At 31.6% G+C, this 12205-nt stretch overlaps 2 protein-coding genes across 2 annotated transcripts in view; both read left to right on the forward strand.

Moving 5' to 3' along the window:
- The window catches only part of LOC143431821 (protein masquerade-like), a 358901-nt gene that overhangs the window by 306074 nt on the left and 40622 nt on the right, over positions 1-12205 (forward strand). The gene's annotated exons all lie outside the window — the stretch shown is intronic.
- Positions 258-11115, forward strand: LOC143431763 (transducin beta-like protein 3). The gene is made up of 17 exons (XM_076908706.1): positions 258-341; positions 1389-1440; positions 1653-1860; positions 2034-2208; positions 2543-2713; positions 2790-2968; positions 3240-3460; positions 3975-4178; positions 7160-7346; positions 7446-7564; positions 9289-9447; positions 9647-9812; positions 9871-10095; positions 10454-10581; positions 10668-10859; positions 10896-10958; positions 11062-11115. Exons 1-17 carry the CDS (start codon positions 316-318, stop codon positions 11113-11115), a joined length of 2529 nt encoding a protein of 842 aa, XP_076764821.1. The 5' UTR covers positions 258-315.

Genomic DNA, 12205 nt, shown 5'->3' on the forward strand with positions numbered 1-12205 from the left:
GTCCGCCATGTTGAATGGAGTCTTGCTTTCTGACCAATGGCGGAACGCACGCTTCTGACAGCCAGCCAATAGGAAGCGTTACACTTCTGACAGCCAGCCAATAGGAAGCGTCACACGTCTGACAGCCAGCCAATAGAAAGCAGCGCACGGATAATGAAGACGCGCGCATGCGCAGAATAGATATATTGCAACATGGACGCACGTGTTTTGTTAAACATAACCTGCGCACGATGTGCACGCATAAAAGTTGATTTGTAAACATTTGCACGTACAAACACGTGCAGTACATGTTCGAATCTGCGTAATCTGTAAAAAATGAGTAACATCGTGTTGAAAGAAGCGTGAGTAACTTTGTATATATGTATAAATATATACATAGTGTTTATAGTAATATTTTCATGCTATGCTTGCTTGTAATTTAGTAAAAAGATATTGAATGAAGAATTTAGTTAGTTTGAGGGCATCTTCGTTCATCTCTTTGTTATTTACAGTTAGTCTGCGAAAGATATGTAAATGCAATTTCATAGCGCAAATTAACACGTTGACTGCCACGAAAACTCTGATTATAGTACGCAGTGATCATGAAAAAGTATAGAGAATGTACTTCTTTTAAGGAATTATTGATTTCGAATAAATTTCACACGATTATATTTTCAGCTCGCTTGTAATAAATTTTCTGTTCTCGTAAACCAGCATCGAACTTTCGTTCTCTGTACAGAAGCTCTACGTTTATATTTGCTTCGATATACTATGAATGTAATTGTAGCTGCGTGAATATGGCAAGTAAACAAACTGCGAGATAACTCGTAGTATAGAAACTACTTGTAAACTGTTAAGAAGCAACATCATCAAAAGAAGATTGCAGAATTCATTCGCAACTCCTTCTACGATAATAAAAATATTTAAAATGTTATTTTTTAAGTATCGAATGCAATTGCGTTCATTAATTTACAAAATTCTTATTATTTGGATCGGTGGTGGCTCGTAGCTAAAATTAATGATTCTACTGCTACCGCTACAACTATTTTATTGTTCACAGGCATAATTGAGTAGCTGCTGTAGAGATCTGAGCGATTGGAAGATTAGAAGAGAAAGAAATCTAGCTTCGTTTAAATCAATTTCATCTCTCAATGCTTTAATCACAACTGAAGAAAATTATTATCCTTTAAGAATTTTTTATTCCAATTCTATTCCTTATCGCAAGCGAACATCTACGCAGATCATTTCATGAGTTCTTAATGTTACCCTGCACGCACATTCGAAAGACTCTAAGTCGCTTCTCTCAGAAACAAAATCGCAAAAGCAATTTTTTACTTTCTTCAAATTTCAGAATGCACCCTTGAAATATCTTTATATAAACATTCCAATAATTATGTACTTAATTTCAGGTTCGAAGTTGAATTTAAACATGGCGCTTTCTACACCGGAGGAAAAGTTCAAGTACGTTAATTAAAAAAAAAAATATCCTTACATACAATTTACTTCGTAACGTTATCAATTAATAATGTATTCATTTTAAATTAATAATGTATTCGTCTTAAATTAAAATTAATAATGTATTTATCTTAAATTAAAATTAATAATGTATTCGCTTTAAATTAATAATGTATTTGTCTTAAATTAAAATTAATAATGCATTCGTTTCATCGCAGTGGAGCACAGACGGTCAGCACATATTCTGCCAAAAGCACGGTGCGATTTCTGTGCTATCTGTGAGCAAAGGCATAGTGATATCATCGTTAGGAGAAGCCAGTAACAACGAAGAGGAGGATACGATCAATACATTCGCTTTAAGCGATGATGACTTAAATATCATCACGCATCATAAAAGCGGTCTCTTTAAACTGTGGAATTGGAGAGGTAATAACACCGTTGATCTGATCTTTATCGTAAACAATTTCATGCATCGTCACAATTTTACTATTCTAATTGCGCTGTTGTTTGTTCAAAATTTACCATATATTAATATTTTTTTAGTTATTTTTGTTATTAAAAATAAAACATTTTTATAATGTATATTATTATTATTACAGAAAATAAATTGCTTAAGCTATGGAAATCCATTCACAAGGCTCCTGTGGTTCGCATCGCTTACTCGACCGAAAGGAATTTAATGGCATCAGGAAGTAGCGACGGTACTACAAGATTGTGGAATTTACAGCACCACGCGTGCACTCAGAATCTGAAAGGGGTTCAAGGAGTTACAAGGCATGTGTCTTAAATAAATTGCTGCTCTTCGTGCTCTTTAAAATATCAGAAACATTTAACATAATTTAAAACAGCTGATCGAGGAACTTAAAATTAATCAGAATAATTTAAAATTAATTAGAACAATTTAAAACAGCTTATCAAAGAACTTGAAATTAATTCGCAGTACTTAAAACAGCTGATCGATGAACTTAAAATTGATTGGCGTAATTTAAAACAGCTGATCGCTTATAATTAAAATTCTCTGTAAAACATATTCGATTACAATAAAAATACTGTAGTCGTGACAAAAATAAACAGATCATTTAGTATAATATCGACTCGTAAAATCTAGTGTTCTAGTTTTCCATCCGAACGCAGAAAAGGAGCTGATCTTCGCTGCTGGCGATGACATCAAAATCCACGGATGGAATATTGCCAACGGCAAGGAGGAAGTTACTCTCTCTGGGCATTATAGCAAAGTTACGTCTCTGTCCTTCATCGAAGACACAGATTATTTAATTAGGTAATCTAACGCAGCAGAATATTGTATTACAAAATGAAGAATATTCCTTGATTCGAAGAATGTACATTATTTTTAGCTCTGGAAGGGATAAAGTACTTATTTTGTGGGACGTCTACTCCGGAACATCTTTACGTATCGTGCCAGTTTACGAAGAAATTGAGGATGCGTTTATTGTACCTAATAACAACTCTTTATCCGTGCCATTTCTCACAGAAGATGAAAATGCTATCCATGTTGCCACTGCGGGAAAAGAAGGTGGCGTATTTATCGATATTTTGTTAGGCGATAAAATTCTTAAGTTCTTGGACAATTTTTTAACTAATAAAATTGCCAACTCATTAACTACTAAAATATTGATAATAAAAATTAGGTAATAAAATATTAATAATAAGAATTAACTAATAAAATACTAATAAAATAATACTGATAATAATAATTAACTAATAAAATGCTAATGATAAAAGCTAATTGGTAAATAACTAAAATAATAAATTAATAAATAGCTAAAAAAGATTTTTTTTTATAGGAATCGTAAAGATTTGGGAGATGAGGACTGGTAGAAACGTTTACGTACAAAAAAATTCAGTGACGTCAGCTGAGAAAGAGCGCCAAGGTAGTGCGAAGGAAGTGCAGAAGCCTTCGATCACACATCTGCTTTACGACAAGGGTACCAGCAACTTCGCTGTAGTTACTGTCGATCATAATATAATTATTTATACTTTGGATACGTTTAGAACTGTGAAGCAGGTAAAATATATTCTTTTAATCTTACAATCCGTAAATTATCAATATTTTATTAATAATTTCATATTATTATTATTGTTTTATATTTGAAAAATAATCTTAAACATAATTTTATATTATTTAAATAATAATAATATAAAATAATAGTATATAAATAGTAATGAAAAATGATAATAATATAATAGTAATATAAAATTTAGTATTATATACTAAATTATATGAATAAAATATTGCATATAAATTACAAATAAAAATAATAATATTATATAATAAAATTTAATATTACATATTAATATTATATATTGAACTTTGTTATATATAATTTATAACAATATAAAATTATACTGAAATAATAATATAAAATTATTTTTTAAGTTCATTTATTATTAATAAAATTATTATTATTAATGAAATTGTTTATTATTATTTATTGTTATATATTATTATTAATATATCTCTACATTATTAATTTCTTCTTCTGCCAAGACGGAAGCCAATAATATTTTATTTATTACAGTTTGTAGGATACAGCGATGAGATTTTGGACATTGCGTTCCTTGGACTGGATGACAGCCACATAGCAATCGCCACCAACAGTTCTGATATAAAATTGTACAATGTCGCCACGATGAGCTGCGAACTATTATGCAGACATACAGACATCGTTTTATCTCTTGCCACAACACCGTCTAATACCTACCTACTTATATCTTCAGGAAAGGTATCCACTTTGTATTATTCTACATTAATTATGCAGACTAATAATATTATAATTATACAATTTTTGTAATCATAAAGTTTTATGAAGTTTTTATACAATTTTTGTAATCATAAATTTTTATGAAGTTTTTATACAATTTTTGTAATCATAATATTAATGATTAATTGATTATAAATAATTGATATAGATAATATAAATAATTAATGAATGTATAATCATAATATTAATGATATAATTGATTGCAAATAATTGATATAAGTAATATAAATAATTAATGAATTTATAATCATAATATTATCATTATAATTTTTATAATCATAATATTACTATTCTACTCGTAAAGCTATTTCTCATTTAACAGCAATCGTACGCCCAATTTATGTATCTCTTACTGTTGAAAATCACCTTTTAATGTACAGCTTTTAATGAGTAAAATATTTCATTATATAACAGAGAACATACTAATCTTATTCATTATAAGTTTCAATATAATCTTATTCATTAATAATAATTTATTAATAATTTTTATTTCATAATAATATTTATTTCATGGTACTATTTCATAATAATATTTATTTAATAATAATCTTATTCATTATAATTAATGTTTTAGAACATTGAATGATTCTAATCTTACGTAATTGTATAAAAGTACAATATATCTGAATGGATGTTCTAAATAATTGGTAAACGCATAATTTGTCATCTCTGTTAATGGTTCGTACTCGAGTACCATTCCTATTTTCGCTTACTGCATTGTACCGCAAACAATGGTCATTAGAAAGAACATTGAATCTATTTTTTTCTTCTTAAATGACATGCGCTGCTGTTTGCTGTAACGACTGTTTCGCTGTTCAGCAAGAATTAGGAAATTGCTCTGACAATGGCAACGGCTAATTAGTTGATTGTGTACAAAGGCGTACGAGACAACAGCGTTGTACATATTAATGACTGTTTGAAAATATTTTTATGACTGCTCTGCGGGAGCTCCAGGGATTATGTTTAAGAATACGAGCGAAATTAATTTCTGCTTGTATTTACAAGCTTTAAATTCTGTTTACAAGATTTAAATTTGCTTCGAAAGGCTTAAGTTTGCTTTGTAGGGAATTGTAGGGTATAAACTTGCTTTGTAAGGCTTAAGATTGTTTTAAAGGGAATTGTAAGACTTAAATTTGTTTCAAAAGACTTAAGTTTGCTCTGAAAAAAATTGCAAAGCTAAAGCTTGCTCTGAAAAAAATTGCAAGGCTAAAGCTTGCTCTGAAAAAAATTGCAAAGCTAAAGTTTGCTCTGAAGAGAATTGCAAAGTTAAAATTTGCTCTGAAGAGAATTGCAAAGCTTAAACTTGCTTAGCAAGGAATTACAAAGCTTAAGATTGCTTTGCAGAGAATTACAAAGCTTAAGTTTGCTCTGAAGGGAATTACAAAGCTTAAACTTGCTCTGAAAGGAATTGCAAAGCTAAAGCTTGCTCTGAAAAAAATTGCAAGGCTAAAGCTTGCTCTGAAAAAAATTGCAAAGCTAAAGTTTGCTCTGAAGAGAATTGCAAAGTTAAAATTTGCTCTGAAGTGAATTGCAAAGTTAAAATTTGCTCTGAAGAGAATTGCAAAGCTTAAACTTGCTTAGCAAGGAATTACAAAGCTTAAGATTGCTTTGCAGAGAATTACAAAGCTTAAGTTTGCTCTGAAGGGAATTACAAAGCTTAAACTTGCTCTGAAAGGAATTGCAAAGCTAAAGCTTGCTCTGAAAAAAATTGCAAGGCTAAAGCTTGCTCTGAAAAAATTTGCAAGGCTAAAGCTTGCTCTGAAAAAAATTGCAAAGTTAAAATTTGCTCTGAAGAGAATTGCAAAGCTTAAACTTGCTTAGCAAGGAATTACAAAGCTTAAGATTGCTTTGCAGAGAATTACAAAGCTTAAGTTTGCTCTGAAGGGAATTACAAAGCTTAAACTTGCTCTGAAAGGAATTGCAAAGCTAAAGCTTGCTCTGAAAAAAATTGCAAGGCTAAAGCTTGCTCTGAAAAAAATTGCAAAGCTAAAGCTTGCTCTGAAGAGAATTGCAAAGTTAAAACTTGCTCTGAAGAGAATTGCAAAGCTTAAGCTTGCTTAGAAAGGAATTACAAAGCTTAAGATTGCTTTGCAGAGAATTACAAACCTTAAGCTTGCTCTGAAGGGAATTACAAAGCTTAAACTTGCTCTGAAAAAAATTGCAAAGCTAAAGCTTGCTCTGAAAAAAATTGCAAAGCTAAAGCTTGCTCTGAAGAGAATTGCAAAGTTAAAATTTGCTCTGAAGAGAATTGCAAAGCTTAAGCTTGCTTAGCAAGGAATTACAAAGCTTAAGATTGCTTTGCAGAGAATTACAAAGCTTAAGCTTCCTTTGTAGAGAATTACAAAGCTTAAACTTGCTCTGAAAGGAATTGCAAGGCTTATGCTTGCTTTGAATGGCTTAAACTTGCCTTGAAGGGAGTTGCAAGGCTTAAATTTACTTCAAAGGACTTAAGCTTGCCTTAAAGTGAATTGCATTTTACCAAAATTTCATAGTTATCACAAATTAAAATAATTCAAGCAATAATGTATCGCAGTTTCCAAATAAAAAAACCATGCACTGTGTAATAATTATCTTAATCATTTAATGCAAATCGTAGCTTATATCTGACTCAGCCATCCATTTTTAACGCTTTCTATCCAAAGATAACTTAAAATTGCTTTGCTATATTGGCCTTACGCAAGAGAATTCATTTAAAAATGCCTTCTTAAGTAGTTTCGAGGCCTTCTCAATACTATAGCTCAGAGAGTTCAAATAAAAATGACTTTGTAGGCAACTTCGAGGGCTTCTTTGATATTATGGCCCAATAGAATATTTAAGCGAGGCTTCAGAAGGTGGACGATGCAATGAAAAATGTGTACGACCATCTTCGATTGCTCATACGCCTCCATCAGCCTATATTTCTTAAAATATATAAGTGTTTAATGGTATTTCATTATTTGTAGGACAACAGTGTTTGCGTATGGCTTATGGATAAGGAAACGTACAAAATGTCTTGCATCGCATACGCCTCGAGGCACACAGCTCCAATTGGCTCAGTCGCAGTCTCGAGGTCCTCTAAATTCTTCGCTTCTGTTAGCCAAGACTCGTGCCTCATGTTATGGAATCTGCCAAACAGTATCGAATTGAAAGGTGAACGCATTCAATAATCATGAATTTCAATGTAATTATAAGGCGATACTAATCTTAGTAATTTAATCTAATAGTTGGTATTGCATTTAATGATTACAGATGGATGCTCATTGAACCCAAATCACACAACGGTGGCTCATCAGAAGGATATTAATAGCGTAACAATATCTCCGAATGATAAATTGATTGCCACTGGATCGCAAGACAAAACCGCTAAGGTATAATACAATTTTTTAACTGTATACTTCAGCTTATTATATGATAATGATGATATTCTATTGTTGGAGGCTCTTGGGTCCTTCGTTTCTCTCTTACGAGCAATACAGGGTGCAGCAGTAGCTATTAGCACCTCAGATATTTTCGAAAAAAAGCTTGCGATTGTTATGAAGGGAATTGCAAAGCTTAAACTTGTTTTGTAGAGAATTGCAATGCTTATGCTTGCTTTGAAAGGCTTAAGTTTGCTTTGAAGGTAAATGCAAGGCTTAAACTTGCTTCAAAAGGCTTAAGCTTGCCTTAAAGGGAATTACAAGGCTTAAGTTTACTTTGAAGAGAATTGTAAGGTTTAAACTCGCTTCAGAAGCTTTAAATTTGCTTTTAAGGGAATTGCAGGGCTTAAATTTGCTTTGAAAGGCTTAAGTTTATTTTAAAGCGAACTACAAGGCTTAAGCTTGCTCTGAAGGGAATTACAAAGCTCAAATTTAATTTGAAAGACTTAAACTTGCTTTTAAAGGAATTGCAAGGTTTAAATTTGCTTCAAAAGGCTTAAGCTTGCTTTAAAGGGAATTACAAGGCGCAAGTTTATTTTGAAGAGAATTGTAAGGTTTAAACTCGCTTCAGAGGCTTTAAATTTGCTTTGAAGGGAATTGCAGGGCTTAAATTTGCTTTGAAAGGCTTAAGTTTATTTTAAAGCGAACTACAAGGCTTAAGCTTGCTCTGAAGGGAATTACAAAGCTCAAATTTAATTTGAAAGGCTTAAACTTGCTTTTAAAGGAATTGCAAGGTTTAAATTTGCTTCAAAAGGCTTAAGCTTGCTTTAAAGGGAATTACAAGGCGCAAGTTTATTTTGAAGAGAATTGCAAGGTTTATGCTTGCTTTGCAGAGTATTGCAATGTTTATGCTTGCTTTGCAGAGAATTGCAAGGCTTATGCTTGCTTCGAAAGGCTTAAACTTGCTTTAAAGAGAATTGCAAAGCCCAAACTTGCTTTGCAGAGAATTACAAGGCTTATGCTTGCTTCGAAAGGTTTAAACTTGCTTTGAAGAGAATTGCAAAGCCCAAACTTGCTTTGCAGAGAATTACAAGGCTTAGATTTGCTTTGAAAGGCTTAAGCCTGCTCTGCAGAGAATTATAAGACTTAAATTTGCTTTGAAAGACTTAAGTTTGTTTTGAAGGAAATTACAAGGCTTAAGTTTGCTGTAAAGGGAATTACAAGGCTTAAACTTGCTTTGATGGGAATTGCAAGGCTTACGCTTACTGTGAAAGGAATTACAAGGCTTAAATTTTCTTTAAACTCGTTTCAAGATGCTCTATCATAATACAAAATCAAAAACACACCAGTTCCTTGTGAAAAAATGAAGATGACCTTCAAATGTCTGATATACCTCCACTTACAAAAAAACTATTCTCGCCAACGGATGGTCCCCTTCCTACTGTACATTTTTATATCAGCAAATATTTCTGTGAAACTTATAGTTTCGAAGATATCCGAGATGCTAACAGTTACTGCCGCACCCTGTGTATTAATTATATAATAATGACGATAATCTTTCGTTAGAGGCTCTTAGATCCTCAATTCCTCTCTTACGAGTAATATATTGCATTTAATCTTTTGTTAGAGGCCCTTAGGTCCTCACTTTCCCTCTTACAAGCAATATATTGCATTACTCTTCACAGATTAGAACCGAAGGCTATTTTCCTTAAATGATCCTCTGCGAATTGTTCTAGCTGTGGTCCGCTGACGACTTGCAGCTGCTTGGTGTATTTCATGGACATCGCAGAGGGGTATGGTGCGTCAGATTCTCACCCATAGATCAAGTGCTTATGACTACGTCTGCAGACTGCACGATGAAGCTTTGGTCGCTGACTGAGCTTCACTGTTTGAAAGTAATTTACGTATTATTATACTCTTATTATATAATACTTATTATAATATATTATAGCATTTATTACACTGTTATTAAATAGAATATTTATTATAGTATATTATAATATTTGTTATATTGTTATTTATGCTGTTGTTAACTGCATCGCAGCTATTCCTTATTAATCTTGATGATCGTTGCTAATTTTATTTGCATCGTAGACATTCGAGGGCCACGAATCATCAGTACTGAAAGCAGAATTCTTGTCACGAGGGACACAGATCATCTCAGCGAGTGGCGATGGACTTCTGAAGCTGTGGAATATTAAAACTTCAGAGTGCGTGTGCACTCTGGAGCAGCATGAAAGTCGTGTATGGGCACTCGCAGGTAATCATCGCACAAAATATTTATTAAATCAGTATTTACAGCACGTTTTCTATTACAGTTAATAAAACTGAGAAGAATATTATCAGCGGTGGAAGCGATTCGCTGCTAATTATTTGGAAAGATGTGACCGAGGAGAGGAAAACGAAAGCAGCGAAGGAGTTAGAGCGACTCGCATTGGAGGAGCAGCAACTGGCGAATTTGATTAAGGCGAACAAATTGAATTCTGCGTTGCATTTAGCTTTGAAGCTGCAACGACCTCTTCAGGTCCTAAAAATTATTGAGAGTAAGTATTTAGTTAAAACTATGCGATGTAGTCGCGAAATCTGATGCTTTAATTTAGTTTATAGAAGTCTTGACTGCTAAAACAAAGAAAGAAGAAAAGAAAAATTACTTTGCGCAGCCAAGATTTGCATTGCTCTCCACAAAATGCTTTTATTTATTTAATAACGCAGGATATTGGAAGAAAAGAGTCCAATGCTTTAATGCAATTTATAGCAGTCTTCAATAATTTATAACTATTTAACAAAATAGCAATATATTGGAAACCCAAAGCCTCTTAAAATTATAAAAATCATCATGTAAACCGTCCTACGCAAATCAATAATTAGTTACATTAAAGTTATTTCTGTTCTGCGTATCAGGTATTTTAAAGGAGGAGAGCTGCGACATTCAACAAACAATTCATGAATTAAAACCCGTTTACAAGGAAGAATTATTGAAGTCTGCCACTTTATGGAACGCCAATGGTAAAAACTGCCAAGCCGCCCAGGTAAAAATATCAAGTATTCCACCTTTACGACTCGACAAGACCAAATTGAAGCTCAATTTTTCCTTCGCAACATTCATTTCCAATAGGTGGTGATACACGCATTGCTGATGGAAATGGAATACTTGGAGTTCCAGACGAAACTGAGCTCCACCCTGGAATCTGTGATACCATACACTGAACGACATTACGCACGAATGACAAAATTGCTACAGAATCTGCATCTATTTACTTATACCCTGAATCGTATGAAAAGTCACATTTATAAAAGTGAAATAGACGTGTAAATTAGTTTCTGATATTGTTGAATTTTTTAGTATCTAGATCAATCGTCAGAGTTCTCTGATATTCAGAGGATATCCAATCTTACGTTTTATGTAGTAAGATTCTAGAAATAGAGGACAATTTTTGTATACATTAATTTCTGCTATTGGTGGATACTTTATTAGCTAAAGATAATTATCACGGTTCTCTGATGCTTAGAGAATGTGCAATTTATACATTAAGATTCTAAAGATAGAGGACAATTTTATATAAATTAATTTCTGCTATTTTTGAATGTTTTATCATCTAAGAACAGTCATCACAGTTCTTGCATACTTCTTACAATTTTTATATAAATTAATTTCTGCTTTAGTTGAATGTTTTATTATCTAAAAATAATTGTCACGGTTCTCTGATGCTTAGAGAATATCCAATCTTCTATTTTATATATTAAGGTTCTAGAAATAGAGGATAATTTTTTATAAATTATTTTCTGCTATCATTGAATGTTTTATTATTTAAGAACAATCATCACAGTTCTTAGATTCTTAGAGAATAGCTAATCTTCTATTTTATATATTAAGATTCTAGAAATCAAGGACAATTTTTGTATAAATTAATTTCTGCTGTTGTTGAATGTTCTATTATCTAAGAATAATCATGGCAATTCTCTGATACTTTTTATATTTTATATATTAAGATTCTAAGGACAGAGGATAATTTTTTATAAATTATTCTCTGCTATCATTGAATGTTTTATTATCTAAAAACAATGAACATAGTTCTTGGATACTTAAGGAATATCTAATTTTATATTTTATACACTAAGTTTCTAAGAGTAGAGAACAATTTTTGTACAAATTAATTTCTGCTTTAGTTGAATGTTTTATTATCTAAAAATAATTGTCACGGTTCTCTGATGCTTAGAGAATAGCCAATCTTCTATTTTATATATTAAGATTCCAAGGAAAGAGGATAATTTTTTATAAATTATTTTCTGCTATCATTGAATGTTTTATTATTTAAGAACAATCATCACAGTTCTTAGATTCTTAAAGAATAGCTAATCTTCTATTTTATATATTAAGATTCTAGAAATCAAGGACAATTTTTGTATAAATTAATTTCAGTTTAAGAACAGTAATTGCAATTCTTTGATACTTAAAGAATCTTGTATTTTATACACTAAGTTTCTAAGAATAGAGGAGAATTTTTATATAAATTAATTTCTGCTTTAGTTGAATATTTTATTATCTAAAAATAATCATCACAGTTCTCTGATATTTAGAGAATATTGAATTTTATATTTTATACATTAAGATTCTAGGGATAGAGAACGATTTTTGTATAAATTAATTTCTGT

Source organism: Xylocopa sonorina, unplaced genomic scaffold (genome assembly GCF_050948175.1).
Source record: "Xylocopa sonorina isolate GNS202 unplaced genomic scaffold, iyXylSono1_principal scaffold0014, whole genome shotgun sequence".
NCBI classification, from domain to species: domain Eukaryota; kingdom Metazoa; phylum Arthropoda; class Insecta; order Hymenoptera; family Apidae; genus Xylocopa; species Xylocopa sonorina.

Bases quoted from the DNA above. Each gene is read 5' to 3' on its own strand.
- LOC143431763 (XM_076908706.1), top strand. From the start codon at position 316: ATGAGTAACATCGTGTTGAAAGAAGC. The intron at 10,582-10,667 runs GTAAAAATATCA...CATTTCCAATAG, and splicing joins AAAACTGCCAAGCCGCCCAG to GTGGTGATACACGCATTGCT. The intron at 10,959-11,061 runs GTAAGATTCTAG...TCTGATGCTTAG, and splicing joins CCAATCTTACGTTTTATGTA to AGAATGTGCAATTTATACAT.